The sequence below is a fragment of the Arvicanthis niloticus genome, chromosome 1 (genome assembly GCF_011762505.2).
Source record: "Arvicanthis niloticus isolate mArvNil1 chromosome 1, mArvNil1.pat.X, whole genome shotgun sequence".
Lineage (NCBI taxonomy): Eukaryota > Metazoa > Chordata > Mammalia > Rodentia > Muridae > Arvicanthis > Arvicanthis niloticus.
Window position 1 is genome coordinate 136,770,773 of NC_047658.1, and position 23,266 is coordinate 136,794,038.

Below are 23,266 nucleotides of genomic sequence, written 5' to 3' on the forward strand. Positions count from 1 at the left end.
CTTTGAGAATGTGAAAATCTCGTTCCAACAAAGCCCAGCGGGCACCCCAACAGTCATTCAATGCACTACTTTAGGATAGTAGTTTTAGTGAATTCGTGGGGAAAGCAGAGAATGAAGAAGGCCCTCGAAGTTCAACAGTGAAATGTTTAAATGATGACAGTGCTCTGTGGAGTTCCCACTTGGAAAAAGCCCACATTTTCAGTTCGCAGAAGGGCTTTCTCAACATCACCTAGAATAGATTTCCCCCACCTGGATCCCGAGCGTGGCAGTGATCCACAGCGCTCACCAAGGGCACGTTTCGTGATGGGAAGTTCTTGAATGGCAAGGCAACTGGTTTCATTATGTCGAGGAACTTTGAGGAAGTCACCAAATCCACGATTTAAAAATATATTTCCTATTATACAGACACACCTACTTTCTCGAATTAAAGCCAAGTCATTTGCCTGTTACTAACTCTATAGGTTGTGTAACTCTGTATGTAAAGTTATGTCAAGACTGTCATGCAGGTATCCAGAAAGGGCTTGAAAGATGGGGAATCCGATGGGAATCTAAAGTGTCTGGATTCTGAAGATAAAATTTAAGTCGGAGATCTTATGACTTCAGATATTATGCTTCTAAAGCGTTCAATGCTCAAGCATGAAGATTTCAAATTCGGATCCTCATTACCCACATTAAAAGCAGAGATGGCCCATATCTGAGACCCCAGCGCTGGCAGCAGAGGCAGGGGGTGGGGGTGGGGGGACCCCTGGAGCATTCTGACTGGCTAGTCTAGCCAGCTGCAAGCTCAGGTTAAGTAAGAGAGACCCTCTTTCAAAAACAACAACAACAACAAAAAACAAACAACAACAACAACAACACACACACACACAAACAAGGTGGGAGCTGTAGAAGAACACAACCTATGTGGACCTCTGGTCTCCACGTACACCCTCCCTCTCCTACCCCCGGACTCCAGGCTCTACTCCCACGCAAAAAAACGTCAGCTAAATTATTTACTCCAGGCTGCTTCTTTCAGGGAACCTGATTTACAAGAAAGGTAACGCGTTTCACTTTCACTTTTAGTTTCGTTTTTAAATAGTTTTTGTTTGTCTGTTTTTCTTTTTCCTTTGAACGACTGGGCTTCAGAAGGAGCCCGGTTGTCCTGGAACTCTCTCTGTAGACCAGAGATCCACCAGCCTCTGCCTCCTGAGTACTGGAATTAAGGCGAGTGCCACCAAACCGGACCCTAGTTTCGTTTTTCTATAAACTGTGAATTTCTATCCCAAAGCTGACTCTAAAATCATCTGCAGGAAATCCTATGGAATAAGCGTGTCAGAGATGCTGGGTGGCTTCGGTTTTAGAGCCAGCGGAGGTGGGCGAGGTTTCTGTAAGTGGGCGGGGCTCTGGCTCGAGATAAGACCAGGAAATCGCTGCCCCCAAGCCTTGAGCCAGGCTGCGCCTACTGTCGCCAGTCTCCTCGCCTGCAGGTAGGGAACATCTTCTCTCGTGGAGTCCGATTGCAGGGCACTTTAGAGAGCCAGAATCACTCGATCTTTTGAGGATGGAGAGGGAAACACGATGAGTTAGCAGGCAGCAGAGCCGGTGTCCTGGCAAAGTTAAGAACTCAGAATTGGCAATTTTGTGTGTTTATCTGTAAGATCTTGGGGGTAGGTAGATGGGTCAGAAGAGATGATGAATTGATCCTAGCACGACTTTGACTGTTAGCAATGACTGGGTAAGTCTTTCCACTTGAAGCATCTCCTCAGGTCCCTTCCTCAGTTAAGGTCCTGTATGCTGAAGCTTAAGATTTTTTACTCTATCTGCCCGGAGAACCTAAAGGATTTTTAGAAGAAAATGCCCCAAACAGTTCTTAGACACAATGACCATGCTATTTTAAAGTTTAGGTTGGGGTTGTCATGAGAGGTAAAAGTACAGTGTTCTATCTTATTTTCTTAATCTAAATAAATTATTGCAGGTGCTTTCCTATGAATTACTTAGCCAGTTTTTTTTTTTTTTTTTTAAATTGCTGTATTCCATTGTGCTGGGTTATTAAAGAGCATTACTCTCCCACTAGTGAATGCACAGGCTAATTATAGTGCCTTACTATCAGTCATCCACTGATCATCTGTATATGTAACTGCCTGGAATATAACTGGGTATTCATTTAGATAAACTCTTATGTGTATAAGTACTTCATTATGCTTGAGTATCTGAAAGGCCTTTGTATGGGGGGAGGGGGGATTGAACACCTGAGGATGAGATGACTGAGATGACCGTGACCAGCAGTGTTTAAGGAGAACTTTATTCTCTGAAAATATTCGCCTTTCCCAGCTGAGCAGCATAGACAGGAAGACATGGCAGTGGTTACATGTTACTCTAAAGACAGATGGAGAAGGGAGGAATTTGAGCACAGAGTTTACGATCATTTGATAGAATTTGAAAATTGGGTAAAATTTCATTCTTTCTGTTGGGAAAAGAAGCTTGCATCTGCTCCCCCACCCCACCTCCCTACACACACACCCTGGGAAGATAGAGAAGTGGTGTTCCATGATCTTCATTTGGACTTCCCCTGGGACAAACCTATTTCCCCATCTTGAATGAGCCATCATTTCTTCACTTTATACTCTGTAACTTTGTGAAAGGCTCTCAGCTCTCCTCTGGGAACCTGTGAAAGGTTACAGTTTCTTCCCGCGGGAGAAGAAGATCCTGTGCTCTTAGCCCAGCTAAGAGGTGCAGGTTTAGAGGTCAAAGACCATGCTGATTTACATGGTCCCTGAATTTCCTCTTTTTATCTTCTGCTGCTCACAGCTGCACCCTGAGAGCCAGGGAGGAGAGGATAAGCTACTGCAGAAGGTGACTATCAGACCTAACGCATCACCTTTCAGGTTTTATACTAAGCTTTTAAAGCAGACTCACAATCAGTAGATAACTGTTCCAACCGAGTCTGTCATCAACGGTAGAAAAATTAGATATAGCCTTCAATGGCTGTCACGTACCTTGGTGTGACTGGTACTCGGCTTGGCCATTTCTCCCACAGCCTCACAACAACACTGTCCTCACAGGCCTGGAGGGCATTCTGCTCATCTGCCTGGGCAGATGAACTGGAGAGATATGTGCCTAATAATGAATGAATCATTTGCTTTTTTTTTTTTTTTTTTTTTTTTTTTTTTGTATGTGTCCTTGGTTTGACTTACTTTTGGTGTTGTTGTTGTTTGTTTTTATATTCATGTTTTTGTTGTTGTTTGAGACAGAGTCTCACTATGTAGCCCAGGCTGGCCTCTAACACAAGATCCTCTTGCCCCAGTCTCTCAGATGCTATTGCATCTACCCTTTTCTTCTTCTTCTTTTTTTTGCATCTGCCCTTTTCTAACATCAAGGATTCATAATAGCCAATAAGAAGCCCATGGCCTTAGCAGTCGAATAAGTAATCAGATAATTATGAAGAACTAAATATTTATTTTTAAAAAATTAAGTTGCAGTTTTCAAGAATTGAATTGGCTGGAGGGGGACTTAAAAAGTAATGTCAGTGCTGAGGGAAGATGCAATGGTATCAGTTTTCATAGTCTTTCTCCCTAGATCAGCAGTTCTCTTTAGGGAAAGATATTATACAGGCCTAAACTTGGACCTGGCACACAACTGGTACTCGCCCAAACATTGGCCAAATACACAAATACTTGTGATTTTGAAAAAAGAGACTAAGAGACCCAACATGTGAACAGTAAAAGAGCTCAATAGTGAGGGTTCATTAAATACAAAACTTGTGGAAATTATGCCATAATCTTAAATTTTTAAAATGGCTATTAAATATGTAAAACAGCTGGGGCTGGAGAGATGCCTCTGAGGTTTAAAGCACTTACTGCTCTTCCAAGGGAACCCACAGCCATCTGTAACTCCCACCACAGAGAATTTGACATCCTCTTTTGGTCTCTGAGGGCACTAGGCACACATTTGGTAAGCATATATACAAGCAGGCAAAACATTCTTAAAGAAAAACAAAACCACAACCAGATTTATTTATTTATTTATTTATTTATTTATTTATTTATTTATTTCCTTCCTTCCTTCCTTCCTTCCTTCCTTCCTTCCTTCCTTCCTTCCTTCTTTCTTTCTTTCTTTCTTTTTCTTTCTTTCTACAGGGTTCTGCCTGCATATATGTCTGAAGGCCAGAAGAGGGCACCAGGTCTCATTATAGAATGGTTGTAAGCCACAATATGGTTGCTTGGAGTTAAACTCAGGACTTTTTGGAAGAGCAGCCAGTGATCTTAACCTCTAAGACATCTCTACAGTCCCAGACAAAACACTCTCACACATAAAATAAGTCAATCTTTAAAGGGTAGAGAAAAAAGGCTGAACGGAAACTACTGACAGACTTGCTGAGTGGTCAACGTTTCTCTAGCTTAGCATGGTGGTGCTTGATCTCTGCCACTTTGGGAGCTGGGCGGCGTCTTGGGGGGCGGGGTCTTGGCAGCATCTCGGGCCTCTATTTCTTTACACCAGTAGCAGCTCTCTTTCCCAAGCAAGCTTTGTCATCTAAATAAATATGTTAGCCAATATTACCAAATGTTCCCTACTGGAGAATGTGCATAATGTGCTTACATTAGTTTTTGTAACAACAACAACAGCAACAAACCATAAAAATAAACTGGCCATTCTGCCTTAGTGAAGATGTTTGAGCTCCATTTCCAGGGTCCTTCACAAGAAATGATTTTTTTCCCTAATAATATAAGTAAAATGTTTATTTACTCATTTGAAAATTGGACTCACAAAAAATGTAGAAAATTTATGTTTTCATCTCTCGTTTTTTATCTTTCTTTTTCCCTTTAAAAAAGTATAAATGTGGATTGGAGAGATGGCTCAGTGGTTAAGAGCACTGGCTGCTCTTCCAGAGGTCCTGAGTTCAATTCCCAGCATCCACATGGTGCCTCACAACCATCTGTAATGGGATCTGACGTCCTTTCTGCTGTGTCTAAAAACAGTGACAGTATACTCATATACATAAAAATAAGTAAATAAATCTTTTTAAAAAACATAAATGTGTAAGAACTTAACTGTCCTCCCTATAAAAGTCACAATTACCTTTGCGGATAATCACGGTCAGGCAGTGTCTTCAAGAGGGGTGGGGTTGTTCTATAACACAAGTATATTTTTGCTTTATATTCTGGCCTCTAAATTCCTTCCTACTTCTTTGCAAAATCATTCCCTATGCATGTACTAAATTCTGTCCCTCTTAGTATTTTGAATATACACAGTTTTATTAGCTAATACACGGGGTATTTCAAGTCTGGGATTATTGTTAGATGTGTCATCCCTGTTCTGTATGAGGTTATTTTTTTTCTAGGATGAGTTTTCAAGACTAGAATAGAGAGATAATATGAGTTATAGTTTTAACAGATTGCCAGATTGACCTTTAAGAAGCTATACAATTTCACATCCTTATCAATAAAGGTCAAGAAATCCTGTCTGTATCTTCACTAACACTACCTATGAGGAATCTATAATTTTGGTAGAGAAAAAGGTCCAAATGCTATCACAAATCTTCCTTGTACTTTCTTATCGAGAGCATTCTTTTCAATTTTATGTATTATTCTCTGAGCTATGTGAGACTCTTGTTCGTTTCCTCTTGGCAGATGTATAGATTTCTCACTGGGTTTTAGAGACTGGATGCCAGAAGCCTTCCTTGTTGGCTTTATAGGCCTGTCAGACTGTGAGTGAGCACACAGGTCAGAGAGACACTAAAAGGAAAAACTGACTCTCCCATGAAAGTTGTAAACATGTGAATTACACAGAAGAGAAAAATGTTACTTATTAGACAGGCTAGAATGTAGCACTCACCTTTGACCACCTTCTTAAGACATCAGTTTCAAGGAAGAATGGCTTCCGTTTCCTCCCTGCTGCTCCAGCAGTGCCCAGAACAGTGCCAGACTCAGAAAAGATACTCTGTGTTTGCTGAGTGAATGAGGAAAACCTTCAGCAGAGGGGAGACTAGGATTCAGGCAGCTCCATCTCTGGGAGTGGTCCTGTGCCATCAGACCATAGAGTAAATGGACCAGATCAAATTCTCCTTCCTTCCCACACCTGTCCTCTCTTTACTGGGGAAAGAGTTATCATTTGGAATAGGTGAGAGGCAGAGGTGAGATTTTTAAGGTGGGGAGGAAGCATTAAAAAGTGAAAACTGGATTGTCTTTGCTTTGAAGCTTTGCCTAAAGCAAGCTTTAGTTTTCAAATATGGTTAAATGTTGAAAAACGTATGATACAGCCAGGGGGAGAAGTTGGGGGGTCCTTGGCTGATTTTGAATGTACATTATCAATCTGGAGGGGGCTTATAACTCAGTGTAAAGACGCTCACCACACCATACTGATTTCTTTTCCTTTGGTTCTACATGGCTTTGAGTTACAGAATGAAAGCATTGAACTTTCAACCTTACACCCGTGTTTCCACACTCACAAATTGGTCTTTGGCCAGCCAGCAGAATGGCTTCAGTTCTAGCTGGCTCGTCTGTGCTTTCCGGGCTGGCTTTTAGGGCTTTTTAGGGCTTATTTATACATTAGGACACATTTACGAGTGTCTTGTTGCTCAGCTATTGAGTTAAGCAGACCTCTCTCTGTGTTTCCTATTACTAGATAATTCCCGAAACATGAGGACATTTGCTGTTATTATATTCACAGCCTGCTGTCACTTGCTACGGGGTAAGTCACCAAATCTTTTCAGTGGGTTCTGTATTTTCAATATTTTAGCCATGACTTAAAAATGGAAGTAATTGGTGGGGTGTGTGTGTGTGTATGAGGTGTGTGTATGTATATGAGGTGTGTGTGTTGGGGTGTGTGTGTTGAGGGGGTATGTGTGTATGTGTACTCACTAGGTAAGGCCTCTTTAGTTTTTGTTCATTGCTGAGTACTGTAGGTCAGCTGGCTCAAAACCTTCTGGGGGTTCTCCTGTCTCCACCTCCCACTCCACTGAGATTGTAGGCACATGCTACTGCATCTGGCTTTAACCTGGGCTCTGGGGATTTGAACTCGGGTCCTTGTGTTGCACAGCAAGTGGCTTACTTACTGAGTGATCACTCCATCCCCTAATATAATTCAAAGGAATACACTTTGCTTATAAAAAGCACATTCTAGTTCTCCTTCATAAATAAGTTACTTGTGAAAGAAGAAGAAAAATACAGGAGCTGTGGGTGTGGTTTAGTTGTAGAACACTTGGCTGGAGTATACAAAGCTCTGGATGTAATCTCAGTACCAGAATCAAATGAATGAATGAACAACACCCCCCACCCCCCGCCAAGGGGATGGATACAAAAGTACAGGTAACACAGAACTAACAGATGATCTGTTTCTTATGAGTGACTACTGAAAATTCCCAGGGAGATGTCTTGCTGAGAATATATTTTTATTTATTGGTTCTTTTAAAACAAGACTGGGTTGATATTGTTGTTCTTCCTATGGGGTTGTAAACCCCTTTAACTCCTTCAGTCCTTTCTCTAACTCCTCCATTGGGGACCCCGTGTTAAGTCCAATAATTGGCTGCGAGCATCCACCTCTGTATTTGTCAGGCTCTGGCAGAGCCTCCCAGGACACAGCTGTATCAGGCTCCGGTCAGCAAGCACTTCTTGGCATCCATAATAGTGTCTAGGTTTGGTGTCTGTAGCGGCCCCCCCCCCGCCCCCCCCAGATCAGCAAGGAAGACTTGACAAACCGGATCCTTCTCAACAGCCTTTATTGGAAGCGCTCTTTTAGATTTCTGGGAGAGACTGACTCAAATGCCCAGAATGGGCTGCTTATATACCCCCAGCCCTGGGCGTGGCAAAGTGCATGGAGGTGTCCGATTGGTCAATTTGCAATGCCTCATTAGCATGCTCATTAGCATACCCCGCCCTGGAGGGGGTGATTGGCCAGGTTCGCGGTACCCTGGGTACCCTGGTGGTACCTCATTTGCATGCCCCGTTCGGGAGGGGCTGGAGTCAAATTCCTAAGTGCACTGCGCATGAGCCTAAGCAGCCGCCATCTTGGATTGTCAGAGCTGACGTGCGAATGCCAGTCAAAGCGGCAGCAGCTGCTTTGAGGCGGGGGCGCTGCTTCCCTCAGCTGGCAGCCGCTTCTAGTCAGCGGCTCTGGGAGTCAAAGTGGGCAGCCGCTTTTAGTCAGCAGCGCTGGGAGTCAAAGTGGCGCCCTTTACTAAGCCGACAGACCTGCGGTACCTTTAGTCAGCCATCAGGTCTCCGTCAGGTCGGCTGCTTACAGGTGTCTGTATATGGGATGGATTCCCCAGGTGGGGCAATCTCTGGATAGCCTTTTCATCAGTCTGCTCCACACTTTGTCTCTGCATTTCCTCCCTTGAGTATCTTGTTCCCCCTTCTAAGAAAAACTGAAGCATCCACACTTTGGCCTTTCTTCTTCTTGAGCTTCATGTGGTCTGAGAATTTTATCTTGAACAACAATATCAACCAACCAGATCCGCTAGAGCTCCCAGGGACTAAACCACCAACCAAAGACTACACATGGAGGGACCCATGGCTCCAGCTGCATATGTAGGAGAGGATGGCTTCGATGGGAGGAGAGGCTCTTGGTCCTGTGAAAGCTCGATGCCCCAGTGTAGGAGAATGCCAGGGCAGGGAGGCAGAGTGGGTGGGTGAGTGGGGGAACACCCTCATAGAAGCAGGGGGAGGGGGGATTGGGTAGAGGGTTTCTGGGGCAGGGGTGGGGAATCAGGAAAGGGAATAACATTTGAAATGTAAATAAAGAAAATATCTAATAAAAATGGAAAAAAATAACCAAGACTGGGAATATATTATCTAGATTGCTGGCGTCCCCCCCCCCCCAATGATGTTATTTTAAAGAAAAAATTTAGTGTTTATGTGATTCACTAGATAAAGTAATGGTAACCTTTAACCCATTTTTTTTTCAAATGTGTTTGGAGGAGTTTTCTGTCTTCTGAAGGCTGTTCCTCTTTCCTTCTCAGCATTTACCATCACGGCTCCAAAAGACCTGTACGTGGTGGAATATGGCAGCAATGTCACGATTGAATGCAGATTCCCAGTAGAACAGGAACTGGACTTGCTTGCATTAGTGGTGTACTGGGAAAAGGAAGACAGGCAAGTTATTCAGTTTGTGGAGGGAAAGGAGGACCTAAAGCCTCAGCACAGCAGCTTCAGGGGGAGAGCCTCGTTGCCAAAGGACCAGCTTTTGAAGGGAAACGCTGCACTTCAGATCACAAACGTGAAGCTTCAGGATGCAGGTGTTTACTGCTGCATGATCAGCTATGGCGGCGCCGACTACAAGCGGATCACATTGAAAGTTGATGGTAAGAATTACCCTGGATGAGGAAGGCTTCATCTTTATTTAAAACATCTCCCTAACGCTGAGAGCTCTTCATCCTTGGAAGTTCACACCCACTTCTCACAGAACAACAGCAGCCTGTTCTTTTTCCTGCTCGTTCGCTCATTCGTTTATACACTCCACCAGTGAATACGCCTAGCACTGTGTGTTTGACAGTAACTTGACATTCAGTACCAGATAACACATAACCATGCTTCGAAGTACCATGAGCTTGTGAAGGTGAAATGCCAGGTGTTTGCTTCTTATCATAATGCAAATGTGTATGTATAACTATGTAATATACAATAAGATATATGTGTATATATTTGATAATATAATATATATTATATATTATTATTTATATTAATTTATATAATATATATTAATAATATATTATATAATATACATTATTAAAATATTATATATTATATATATAATTATATATATTGCATTTATGATAAAAAGCAAACATCTGGCATTTCATCTCTGCAAGCTTTCTGAATTACTTGTAAATATGTGTACATACACACACACACACACACATGGATATATATTTACAAGTAATTTGGATATCATGGGAAAAAATAGAATCATAAAAATGTCCCTCCTCCCTAAGCACCATCTTTCATAGCACGTGTGTGTGTGTGTGTGTGTGTGTGTGTGTGTGTGTGTATATATATATATATATATATATATATATATATATATATACTATTTGTACATCCCTCCATAACTTTTTGATTGGATTACTGTTTATATTTATTATATCAGGTTTAGCACATTTTCCTTCCTTTGAATATCTTCATACAAACTTCAATATATATATGTATATATCATATCATATATCATGTAAAGTTTAATATATATACACCCACACATATCTATACTTATATACACACATATATAGATACAATATATAATGTGTATATACATGTGCATATATACCTCTATATCTATCTATCTATCTATCTATATCTTCTACTGTAAGGGTTGCATTCAAAAAAAACTTAAGTTTAATCTATAAAGGATGAGAAATGAGGATCTTAAGTGTAGAAGAAGCCATTCTTCTATGGAGATGGTACAGGCTACACTCAGCAGGTGTACATTCATTTTGAGGGCTTGTATCTCTGGGAGTGCTGAGGAGGAACCATGAGTGTAAGTTCCTGGATAACAAGCCACAGAAATGTCACCAAGTCACTTGAGTTTAAGCTTTTGGGTTGGAACTAAGGGAAGGAAAACACCTTACTAACCACCCCGGCTTTCACTGTTGGGCTGCACAGACCTGAGAGCTTCACTTGTCCCAGGCCTGTGCAAATGCCCACCAGGACCAGAAATCCCCAGGGCTCCCTTCATATGCCTCCCACAGTGGTGTCCCTCAAATCTGGTCCCTTTCGTGGTCTGCGGAAATTTCTTCCTGATTGACACTGAGCTGAGCCCCGTCTTCTCCAGGCAGACATTGCAGATGATCTGCCTGCTCCTTTTGGTTTTCATAATAACTTTAAAACTATTTGGCTAGAATTAGTCTTCTTTGATCTTTTTATTCCTAAACTAGTGTAAAGGTCAATATTATAAATAGGAAAAATTCATGTTTCTCATAAAGGATCATGACAATTATTAACACAAAATTATGTAGAGATTAGGAAAAATATACCATTCAACAGTATATTAATGGGTCTCTGATGCTGGATCACTTAGCGCTCCCGTGGTTATGAAGATGTCACTTGTCTTAGTTTGTTGCTTGTCTTTAACTTCCATTACCTTTTACTTATAATTCTTCGTTTGTGACATTCATGAAAGGAAACTCGGGGTATGGTTGTTAATATCCAGAGCGTGTATTAGTACATCAGCAAATACGAGGCCTCTGTTTTGTTCCAAGACATTTAAAGAAATTGTGAAACCTAAAGGCCATGAACAGTCAAGGTTGCTGGGACCTGGGAAGGAACTCAATGCTGGCAGTCAGGAAAAAGAAGTGTAGAGTGTAAGTCTCTGTGTCCAGAGGTCTCAGGGTTTGGTAGGAGTAGGTGACTTTGTGGTGAGGAGGAATTTACTCTAGATTGCCTGCTCAATGATATCTTTGACATATCAAAGACAACCTTCTGGAGCTGATGGCGTCTCCATGGAGGGATCTTTGATAGGGCAAAGCGGGTAACCAAGCTGACTGGATAACCAAGCTGACTGGAAGGCCTGCTTGACTATTTCATTTTCTTTTACAACTCTCTCCGTTGGCATTTTACTCCCAGTTCGTCCTGCCGTTTGCATGGAGCTTTGGGGAGGTTAACTGGTCTAGACCAAGAATCTGAACCTTGGCTTTTGGTGGGTGTTGTGGCTCAAATCTGTAATCCCAGCTGTGTGGGAGACTGAGGCAGGAGAATCACACAATTAGGACTTGTCTGCACTACGACCGGATAGCAGGTTCAAGAGCAGGTCTGGGCAATTTAGCAAGATCCTTTCTCAAATTAAATAAATAAATAAATAAATAAATAAATAAATAAATAAAATTAAAATAGGAACAGGACTGAGGACATGCCCAGTGGTAGATTACTTGCCCAGAATGTATAGGACCTTGGCTTCAGTTTCTAACACCACGGTGGCTGGTATTAAGAGGTCTCCATGGCAAGGAAGTAGAACTCCTGAACTATGCCCTATGCAAATGATTTCACAGCAAGGCTGCCAGGCGTCTTCCCATCACTGCCAGCCTGTGGTAGTGAAGCTTCCCTATAGGGAGTTCACTCACCATGGGGTTTTAAAGGTGAAGCATTTCAAAACTGAAATCTGAAAGAGTGTAGTTTTGGATTAACTCAGTTTTTATTATGTCTTTGGATACTGTTATACCTTCAAAGGTTTACAGAAGACCCTCAGACATCTGGCTTTTAATTGAAAAATATTCAGCTTTAATCACCAAACGTAATATCCGAAAAGAGTGAAATGTCCACTTGCTGGAACTAAGCAGCTGTAAGAAACACTTTAGTCACATGGCTCAACAATTAAGGACTTTTGTGGCTCACCAGACCCCCCGGTCCTGTTTAAATCTTTTCTATGTCTATCCATATCTAAGATGTCGCAGCATGTCATACTTATTGTCGATTTCCTTCTCTTGAGCACAAACTCTAGGGGCAGGGGTTGTGGTTAATTTAATGTGGTACTCCTTGGCCTTGACATATAATGAAGTTCCAGTGTAAGAAGAAAAGAAAACTGTGTTTGTTGAAGGAATGGCTTAAAGAAAATGATTAACTTAAATATTTGCTATATGAACAGGCTTGAATGTGGGAAATTTTAGATTGTTCCTCATGAGCCGTGGGAACTTTCTTAAGACCCACTGAAGCAGTGATGAAAAATGGGAGGAAATTTCTGTGCTCACAGTCCTCCACAGCTGTGCTCACAGTCCTCCACAGCTGTGTTCACAGTCCTCCACAGCTGTGCTCACAGTCCTCCTAATCTGCCTACGAACAGCAGGAGTAGCTGTTATAATTAACACTCACAGAACACCTAATATGTGTGAGGTTGTGCCCTGGGCTTCTTGCTCATATGAATTCATTTCATCTTTGACGTGACTCATGACCATGGTTTGTTTGATTGGTTTTTCCCCCTATTTACTATCTTTAAAATCTGAATGTGTCTTTCCATAGGCGGCGTCTTAGATTCAATGGCATGTAGCATTGTTGTTCTCGTTATAAGGCATTAAAAAATTAAGGGCCAAAAGAATAATGCAATTTGCCTAGATTCTACCCCGATAAAATCATAAAGCCAGGTTCTGAACTAGTCCATCTCTTAAATCTACACCCTCCTTAACCTTGCTTTGCTGCCTATCCTTGTACCTCTGGAGTGTGTATCAAGATACAGAGTGGCTTTAAAAGTGCCTTGAACTTTTCCTGGTTTTGATCACAGCAGTGGCAGTGTTCTAGAGCTAAACCAGAGGATTGAAAACAAACAAACAAAACTTGTCTACTCTGTCTTTAGGTGCTATAAACTTGTATGTGATTATAAAGGATATATTTGGTACCTATATATATATAGTTTGCATTATAAGAAATTGTCATTGTAAAGATCAAAAGGAAATAACTCACTGCATGTGGTTGAGTCAATCTAACAAATAATACATTCTGAAAATGTTATTATATATATATATATATATATATATATATATATCGCTTATTTTTAAAGATGGTGAGTTCAGTTGAAAGCAGACAAGAGGGATGAGACTGTAACTCAGTTGGTAGAGTGTATACCTGCCATTCATGAAGTTCTGGTGCATTCCCCAACACAACATAAAACCACATGCAATGGCACACAGTTGCCTGTGACCCCAGCACTCAGGAGGTAGAGGCAGGTTACCTTTGACTACACAGCGAGCTCAAGGCTAGCCTGGTCTGCATGCAACTCTTCCTCAAAAGCAAAACAAAACAAAAATAGACAGGAGAATTGGAAAAATCCGCAGTGACCGAAATATGAATCGACGCCCTCCCCTCTTCCTGTGGCAGACATTCAGACCCAGTGACAGGCATCAATGTTTATGAGGCAGAAATAATTTTACAGATCCTATAGCAAACGTGCAAGTGGGGATTCTGGTGTTTCCCGCCTGCGTCCTCATGGACATGCTCACCTTAGAGACGGAGGCTGTGGCGGTTTAGTCAGCTGTGGGTGAATTCGCATCAGCTGCTTACCGTGGTCTTCCTGATGAAACACAGCTCTCCTTCCATCAGCACGTGTGAAAAATGAAAATGGAAAGCAGATATTTCACTCTGAATGTTCTGTCATTGACAGTGATTTTTAAATGCAATCCTTTAACTTCCCAGAAAAATTAAGTCATGGGCCTTATGCCAGCATGGACCCTATTGCAGTGACATTACTTCCTGATGTGCCTATTTACTAATGTATAGTGGTCTCATCTTCAATTGTTCTTGAATGTGATAAATACAACACTGGGCAAGTACTCATCAAAGCTGTTACTTGAAATCATAATTATACCTATTTTCTTGGTGGTTGTTTTCTTGGTTCATGGGAAACCAAACATATTACAGCTTTGCTTTTGTCTTAGCTACTCTGTGTCAAGTTTCTGTGAAAATATCCTGTTACAAAGCTCTTATCATGTCTTTGGTAATGGAGTGGGGATCTAAGTCTCTCTCCTGGGCTCTATGTGGCTCACCAAAGAATTGTGAGTAGGACAATGATTGCTGAAGAAATAGATATGTTTTATTTATATTTAGATAGAAAGACCTGTAGTTTCTAGATAACGGTTTACCTAATTTAGTTGGTACATTTAGTTTGAGGTCAGTAAATGCCCTGATGTGGTTTTTACAACAACGAGGTTGTTCCTGAAGCCTGAACATGGCCCAGATTTGAACAGAAGCCCCAAGGCAGGCTAACACCCACTCCCTGCTGTCAAAAGAGCAGAGCTGGGGACATATTTCTCCAGTAACCAGCCCGAGTTGATACTTTTTGTAAGCAGACACCACAAAGCCCTGTGTCTAGCCCAAAGATGAGAGAGCCCTGACCTCTTTTTGCTTCTGACCTAGCCCCATACCGCAAAATCAACCAAAGAATTTCCGTGGATCCAGCCACTTCTGAGCATGAACTAATATGTCAGGCTGAGGGTTACCCAGAAGCTGAAGTAACCTGGACGAACAGTGACCACCAGTCCCTGAGTGGGAAAACAACTGTCACCACTTCCCAGACAGAGGAGAAGCTTCTCAATGTGACCAGCAGTCTGAGGGTCAACGCGACAGCTAACGATGTTTTCTACTGTACTTTTTGGAGATTACAGTCAGGGGAAAACCATACAGCTGAGCTGGTCATCCCAGGTGAGTTTCCTGACTCAGTCCCCAACTCCTAGCATGGTGGCCGTCTGTCATTTAGCAACTGGCTGAGTGTATGAATACATTGCACTACATTTGCTAGATGTATTCTATTTCCTCTTTCTCTTGCGTGCAAGCCATAATGCTACTTGAGAAACATTCAGCAAGAACTGATTAAGTATTTGCTCCTGACAGACTGTACGCTGTTAGTCATTGAGTATTTGTAGATGAATCGGACATAAGTCGCTGTGCTCCAGCAAACAGGTGACAGTTGCATGTAGGCAATGCTCTTGTAACTGGGGTACCACAGGCAACATGAAAGCAAGACTCAGCTTCTGCTTCAGGAATATAAACCTTGTCACATCAAAGCTGCCCTCTTCCCCCCTCTTCCCCCCTCTTCCCCCCTCTTCCCCCCTCTTCTCCCCCCCCCCCCCAGGGCTGCTGGAGTAGGAAGCAAATGCACTGGGTTTTTTGTATCTTAAAATCCAACAGGAAGGAGCCTTTCCTCCCATACTCCTCTTCAGGGCATTCTCTGATAGTTCTCTGATAGTTCAACTCCTCGAAGTCTGCCTGTGTATAGAACATGAGGCTGATGTCTACGGCCAACCTACTAGCTGGGTTATAACTCACCAGGCAGGGGTGTTGTAGGGACAGAATAAGTGTATGAAAGTCATTTGAGAATTCAGCTCTTTTTAAAATTCAGATTCTCAAAATGGGGGGGTGGGGGTGGGAGACAGTCTGGTGAGAGGCTCAGAGCACTATAGGATTATAAATCCAGAAGTACCCTGCGGAGAATTGCTTCTGCCTCCATCCATCCCCACAATGTATGTCAACAATACTTTGAAGTTTAGAGACAGCTCTATGAAGTTTAGAGAAGATAAATAAAACTACATTAAAAAAATCAACCAATGTGAAAAAATACAGCCCAGGATGGACTTGGAGCCAAAAGGAGCACACAAGTTTAGAAAAACTAAAAACAACAATAACAACAAAAACAAACCAAAAAAAAAAAACTTAAAAAAAAAAAAGGAAGACTTTTTTTTTGTAAAAGCTGTATTGTTGGTTTCCTGCCATTAAATGTTTTATGAGGCTGGAGACATAGCTCAGTTAGAAGAATACTTGCCTAGCATCCACAAAGATCTGACCCCAGTGCCATATAAACTTCTCTATATAGGGTTCACCTATCATCCAAACATTTGGGTGGTGGAAGCAGGAGAATCAGAAGTTCAAGGTCATCCTCAGCTATATAGCAAGTTCAAGGCCAGTATGGACTGCAAGAGACCCTGCCTCAAAGACAAAACAAACAAGCATCATCACAATAAAAGAGAAAACAGCTGCTTTCTGGCAATTTATTTGTAGGACACCCTGGAGTAACGTAACCACTGTGTCTCTTCTCATCTGTAACTTGGGTTCATCAGGGGACCAAATAGGAGCTGAGTTACCACAAGAGATGGGAGTTAGCAATCCAGAGCATCCCAGAGCCATGGGACCCGCTTTTCTCTTTCACAAAACTCCAGACAGAGAATCAGGGAGAAGCTAATGACTAGAGTGCCCAAGAGTTTCAAGCATGGAAGAAAAACAACAGGCAGTGATCCCTGATCCTGACCAGAGGTGTGGAAGACAGAAGCTGCTTACCAGTGCCCCTGCTCTCCCATGTTCTGGAGTTGGCCTTCCACACCAAGTCGGCTGTTAGTGTCTGTATTAAAGAGTGTGCAAGGGAGTTACTGCATCAAGGTTACCATTTAGTATTACAGTCACTTTCTGTGGCACTATGCTAAACATGTCACAGGCCTGGAGTTCTTCTCTGTGCTGCGCCCAGATTCTTAGGAGACATGTCTTCTCCTTCCAACCCTTACCCGGCCATTACCCTTCAGTAATTAAGATCACCCTAAAGCCAAACTAGATTTCAGGAGTGATCATTCTCCTGACTATTTCCCAGAAAAAAAACTTTACCTTCTGTCAGCTTCTCTTTATTCTTTTTCAGAACTACCTACAACACGTATCCCACATAACAGGACTCACTGGGTGCTTCTGGGATCCGTCCTCTTGTTCCTCGTTGCAGGGTCCACGGTCCTCTTCTGCTTGAGAAAACAAGGTATTTCTTCCATTTGCTGCACTGCCTGCAGGGAAGTCCTTTCACCATGGCCTTGAGCAGGCAGTGCCAGAGATGGGTCCTACCCTGACTTGATGAGAGCAGCCCCACATCACAGGGTGCTGTCCAACCCTGCACGCTAGCAGAGCCGCCCCAGGAAACACTGACTTGAAAGGTGTTGCCTTCCCCTCTCTGGGCTAGCGTTCGGTTACACAGACTGCCTTTCAGTTAGCAGTGCCTCTGGTGTGCTGACTCTTCCTTAAGTTCTGCTCATATTGTTGCTCTGCAGCATCTCAGAACTTGGAATGTGTGTTGGACCCTGTTGTAATTTAGAGAGGTGTGAAGTGGACGAGGGCTTAGGGAAGCTAAAAGACATAGCTTTCAAGGGGGTGCTGTGAGGTTCACTGTTCAGTGGTTCAGAGTAAAGCTGGGCAGCACACAAGTTTAGACAACAAGGAAGACGTTCTAACTGGAATTGGAGGGAAGGGGTGGGGGATGGGTAGCAATGGAGGCTGAAGAAGAAAGCCTTAAGGTTTCTTTTTACGAACTCTGAAGACAGAGCACTGTGGTGCCTGTTGGTTCCAGTTGAACTTCAAGTCTTGTATTCCTTGCAACATCCTATTGAGCTGAACACTTCTGTCTACAAAGAGCTGTGGTATCTTTACCACAAAGAATTTTTTTTTGCGAGATTTCTGAAGACAAAATGACATAATTTTTAAATTAATTTCCATATATTTATTCCAGTACTTACCCATAAGAATGACTAAAATCTAGAAAAATGACTATATTCAAATAATGCCTTCCCATTGTAAGATGACTTAGAGAAAACCTTTTCACCAATACAGAGAAATGTATACTGAGTGAGCCAATGGTATGTGGACTTGCCTGAAGCCAAATGGGGAAATAGAATATGGGAGGGAACATTGATCGTCAGAGAGGAATTCCCCACCACCCCTTCGGAGGGCGAGTGTTGTAACAGAGGAGGTAGCAACCAGCTGCTTCCAGAGAATAAGCCAGGGTTGTCAGGATGTGGGGATTAAGCTTCAGTGACACATCTGGATTAGGACTAGCCTGGGACTTGCACAAGGAAGCAGTCCTTGCCAAATGGCATCTGGAAAGATTGGTTGAGGATGAGAAAAGCAGAGAATCTGTAGGTGATAAGATAGCTCAGGGTGTGGGATGGGACATCTCTGAGGAAAGGATGGGAAACAAGGGTAGACAGCCCTAAAATCCATCTGAGAATGAAAGTATGTGCCCTAAATTGTTGAATAATTAACTTTGAGGTTTGAGACCTAGAATAAAGAAGTTCTCGGACTCAAAGCCTGGTGATTAAGGGATTAATTGGTGTCTCCTAAAAACCTTACATGGAAAATCAAGTCCCTGTGGGAGGTAGTAGCATCTTGCTATGAGGAATTAAGATTGATTTCTTCTTCTTTAGTAAGAATCCTAGATGTGGAAAAATGTGGCATCGAAGATACAAACTCAAAAACCCAAAATAGTAAGTGTGAGTAACAACAGAAGGGAGGGCAAACTGGGGGGAACTCGAGGGACAGAGCAACCAAGCAAGTCTGAGGCAGGAGGATAAGGAGTTGTAGGCCAGCTGGAACCACACAGCAAAAACACAAAAACAAAGTAAAAGGAAGAACAGAAAAAGTTACTGTAACAAGAGAAACCTGCTAGTCATGGTCTCCCCTCCTTTCAAAGGAGGCTGTTTGTGGGGGCTGTGGGGGCTGCTGGCTCCTCTGCCTCAGAATTCCCACATCTGAGGAAATTCTGGGTTTGCTACTGCTACTGCTGTTGTCTGTGTGGTGGCCCTGCAACCAGGGACACGACTGACTTATTTGAATGGGCAATTAAGCAAATGATTCTGTTGCATGGTTAGCTGTTAACTGTTTCATGTATAGAATATGGCATTTCATTTCATCACCCTGCCCCCAAAACAATCAGATAAATATGAGAATCCTCTCTATATTATAGTAGAGAAAACAGGGCTGAGAAGATAATGTGAGGCACTTAAGAACACACAGACTTACCACAGACGTCCATCCTTATGCTACGTGCTTCAATTTATTCTGCTACAAATGTCTATATTTGTAAGAGTAAAAAAATACTGAACTGGCCAACTGAACTGTTTTTTAATAAGTTATATTGTTTCTAATTCATTTTAATGTTGTTAGAAACCAAACAGTAAGCCCATGATTAAAGGCTTTTGACTAACTTGGGCAGACCCAAGCAGGTTCCCTCATGCACCTTACTGCTGAATCACCCTGAGGAACCAGCCTTGCTTGCTCAAGACTGAGTGAGGATTTCATTCAGCCCAGCACACTTTCCATTTTAAAACCAGGGCAGTCCCAGACAAGCAAGGATGGTTAGTCATCCTTCATCATATAAGTGTAGTCAGACATAGGCAGAATTTGTCTCTGTCTTACTGCAACATTATCGTATGCTCCAGCGAACATCAAATTTGTTTATCTTACGTACCATATGCTTCCCCCCTCACATACTCCCTGACCCTGAGAAATTCTTATACTATGATCACTCTCCAGATACACAATTCGAGGAGACGTAAGCAGTGCTGAACTCTCTGATCGTCGAGGCGGGATTGGCAGCTTGTAGTCTGTGAAAGAAGGGTGCCCATGGGACATGGGTTCAAGGACTCAAAATGGAACCCGAGAAGAGAAGAGAACCGAGAGAGGAAGTGTTAGAAGAGGGAGGAGCCTGGAACAAAGGACATTTCTGCAGAAGACACTGCTAAGCAAGTTGCCCATCAATCATCTTGGGAAAGGGGTTGAGAGGTCCTGACTCTTAACAGCTGGTCCTTGCATAAGTGACCTTCTACCCAGTGCCTGCATGAGAGACAGAGCCACGAGTGTTGAAGTATGAGTGCCTTCTATTTATTTTGAGTCTGTGTGTTCTTGCTGTGGGCGTGTGGTTATGACTGGTGAATTCTGAAGACATGATGTTAAAATGTAGTCACTAAACTCAACTGCTTAGCATCCTCTGGAACTACTAGGGCAAGCAGGAAACATGGAGGTCACATGGTTGTTTGACAGGCTCTTGTTGTCTGACTTGAATAATCTTTATTCTCAGTCCTCGAGGCTCTGCAGTCGCAGCCCGAGTTGTATCAGCTTTACAGGTGTCGGGTACAACACTCAAACTCTTAGCTCATCACTGTAGCAACCCTCATCACCATAGCAACCCTTGTGCTAACCTCTGTTATACTCACTTCACAGCTAAAAAGCCGAGTGACTAAGCAGCTTGCCCACAGAATAACAGCTCTCAGATTTCTGTTCTTCAGCCACTGTCCTTTCAGGATAGAATTTGTAGCTAAGAAATTAACTTAAAAACTGCTTATTAAGTAGTAATGTACATCATGTCGTGTGCACTGTGCTGTCCTCTGAGCATAGAGATGTAAGCCAGCATACAGGTAGGATTTGCTTGTGTTCGGTACTTGAAGCAATGTTCATTAACAAGGAGTCTGCATTTTAAAGACACTGGAAAGTAACTCTCCAGTTCGTTGTCTAGCTTTATATTTACTCTGATTGTTATCCTTGCCATACAATCTCATGTTCTCCAGGAAGGGTCCAGTCTTGTTGAATACTAGTCTTGTTGATTTTTTTTTTTAATTTTCCTATTTAAATGATATTGATGTCTGAGGAGATAGCTCAGTTGGTAAAATACTTTCCTCACAAGTTTGAAACCCTGAGTTTTATTCCCAGAACTCACATAAAAGACAGCTGCACATATCTGCATGCTTTTGATCCCCGCACTAGGGAGGCAGAGACAGGCAGTTCCCTCGCTCTCGTTGACCAGCAAGCTCCAGGCCTACAGGAGATGAGAAATGATGCGCATGCTCGAGCGCGCGCGCGCACACACACACACACACACACACACACACACACACACACACACACGCACGCACACGTACACACACATACACACACGGACCAAATACACAGGCACCTAAGTGCACCCTCCTGCACTTGAACACACATACAATCCAAACACAAATCAACCGGGAACTGATTCAGAGTTGTCCCCAAGACAGAAAAAAACCAAATCAACCAGCTCTATTCTATCAGCCTACCCACGATGCTTCTTTCCCAGAAGCAACTACTATTGTTTTTGCACATATATTTTCCCAAAGACAATTAATATGTAGAAATATATGTTAAAGTGTCTGTCTGTCTGTCCATCTGTCTCTAAATGGTAGCTCACTGTGCATATTCTGTGTACTTTGCCCTTTTAATTTAATGTATTGATACTTATGTTGCTTCCAGAACTGATCTAAAGGGAACGGCCTCATAGCTAGGTTTTCTTTCCCATCTCTCTAGGCACCTCTCACACTGTCTAGGCCAGATACTGCTGCCTGTATCTGTAGACACCATTTATAAAGCACATACTCACCGAATTTGTGTTTAGCTTGTTCTGTGTCTACTCAAAGGGAGACTATGTGTCCCCAGGGTATACTGAGTCAATCCAGTACCCAGGGAGAGCCTTGTTTGTATCTCCATCACAGAAGTAGATCTGGAGCCATTCTTGTTTCTTCCTTGACTTCTTTTCTCAAACACAGATGCTCTACTTGGTTATTACAGGTTCTCCCTGGAAATGTCAGCATTGCTCCTTGACTGCTGGCTGCTCTGGAAAAGCCCATTAGCTCTGTGTGAACCCTTGAAGGCCACCTCCTCTCCTCACTGCAGAGGCCTCTAAGGTACTATTTCCTAGAGGCCTTGAGAATCAGTGTTCTCTTGGGTGAAGAGGGGAGGAAGAGCCCAGAACTTTCTTACAGTTTTCTTTGTTTTGCCACATGTCAAGATTGAAGAAACAGGCTGGGTTTGGTTGCACATGTCTCCAGTTGCAGGCAGAGGCAGATGGATCTCTGTGAGTTTGAGGCCAGCCTGGTCTCTAGAGTGAGTTCTAAGCCAGCCAGAGCTACGTAGTGAGATCCTGTCTCAAAGGAAAGACTGGCATATCAGAACCCCCAGTGGAACTCCTCCTGTTACCTGTTCACACATGCTTATTTAAGGGATGATTCTCATGTTAATGTCATGTTTGTATGAAGTTTAAGAAAAGATCGGGTTGGGCAACATGTTCTATTTATTCATTTTATTTGAAATCTTAATACCATCTCATGGTGTTGGATTGGTATGGCACTTTATTCTTTTGTGTTGTGTATAACCATAAATGGAAATTTTATTTTTCATCTGACTGTCATTGTAATGCATTAATTTAATAAGATATTTTTATTTATTAAACATTTGTTTTTATCTTTTTTTTAAAAAAATTCCTCCCCATTACCCCCTCCCCATCTCCTCAGAGAAAGGGAAGCCCCCTTGGGTACCACCCAACCCTGTGGTATTCAGTCATAGTAGACCTAAGCATATCCTCTCCCACTGAGGCCTAACCAGGGAGTCCAGTTAGGGGACCCAATGTCAGGCAACAGAGTCAGAGAAGATCTACGCTTCATCTGTTAAGGGGACCCACATGAAGACCAAGCTGCACATCTTCTGTGAATATGTAAAGGGTCCAGGTCCAGCCTCTGCATGCTCTTTGGTAGTTCAATCTCAGTGAGCCCCCATGGGCCCTGGTTAGTTGACTCTGTAGGTCTTCTTATGGTGTCCTTGACCCCTTTCACTTGTTAAGTTCTACCCCTGACTCTTCTACGAGACTCCACGAGTAACGCCTGATGTTCGGCTGTGGGTCTCTGCATCTGTTTCCATCCGCTGCTGGATGAAGCCTCTCAGACAGTTGTGCTAGGCTTTTGTCTGGTTGCTCCTTGTGTGACAAGCCTGGTGGAGGATGGCAGAGTGGTGGCTGGACAGTGGACAGGGGAGCTCGGGAACAGCAGGACAGCACAGACCTCCAGTGGAAAAAAAAAGTCTCTTAGAATATCTGCATTCCTGACTTTATTCTTTTTCTCCCACACAGCTTTTATGTTAACGTAGCATGCTATTGAATCCTGAATAATGAGTATTATCAAAGTAACTTATTTTTAAAAAAATTATTAGGAACTATAGAGAGCTTAGTGGTTAGGAGCCCTTGCTGCTCTTGCAGAGGACACAGGTTCAGTTCGTAGAACATTCAGATGGTT

At 42.6% G+C, this 23,266-nt stretch overlaps 1 protein-coding gene across 3 annotated transcripts; it reads left to right on the plus strand.

Moving 5' to 3' along the window:
* The first annotated feature begins 1,353 nt into the window (after positions 1–1,353).
* Positions 1,354–22,378, plus strand: Cd274 (CD274 molecule). 3 transcript variants are annotated; one of them, XM_034484267.2, is made up of 7 exons: positions 1,354–1,466; positions 6,601–6,666; positions 8,936–9,277; positions 14,805–15,089; positions 17,068–17,178; positions 18,614–18,673; positions 19,722–22,378. In XM_034484267.2, the coding sequence occupies exons 2-7, from the start codon at positions 6,615–6,617 to the stop codon at positions 19,742–19,744; spliced, it is 873 nt and encodes a 290-aa protein (XP_034340158.1). In that variant the 5' UTR covers positions 1,354–1,466; positions 6,601–6,614; the 3' UTR covers positions 19,745–22,378. The 3 variants fall into 3 exon arrangements, with proteins under 3 accessions (XP_034340158.1, XP_076775103.1, XP_076775102.1); XM_076918988.1 differs by lacking the exon at positions 18,614–18,673 and having other exon boundaries at positions 1,355–1,466; XM_076918987.1 differs by lacking the exon at positions 1,354–1,466 and having other exon boundaries at positions 6,458–6,666.
* The last annotated feature ends 888 nt before the right edge of the window (positions 22,379–23,266 follow it).

What these genes read in the sequence shown, in the direction of transcription:
- Cd274 (XM_034484267.2), top strand. Translation starts at nt 6,615, where the DNA reads ATGAGGACATTTGCTGTTATTATATTCACAGCCTGCTGTCACTTGCTA. An exon ending in GATCACATTGAAAGTTGATG is followed by an intron (nt 9,278 to 14,804) that starts GTAAGAATTACC and finishes CTTCTGACCTAG; the next exon opens with CCCCATACCGCAAAATCAAC. An exon ending in AGCTGAGCTGGTCATCCCAG is followed by an intron (nt 15,090 to 17,067) that starts GTGAGTTTCCTG and finishes ATTCTTTTTCAG; the next exon opens with AACTACCTACAACACGTATC.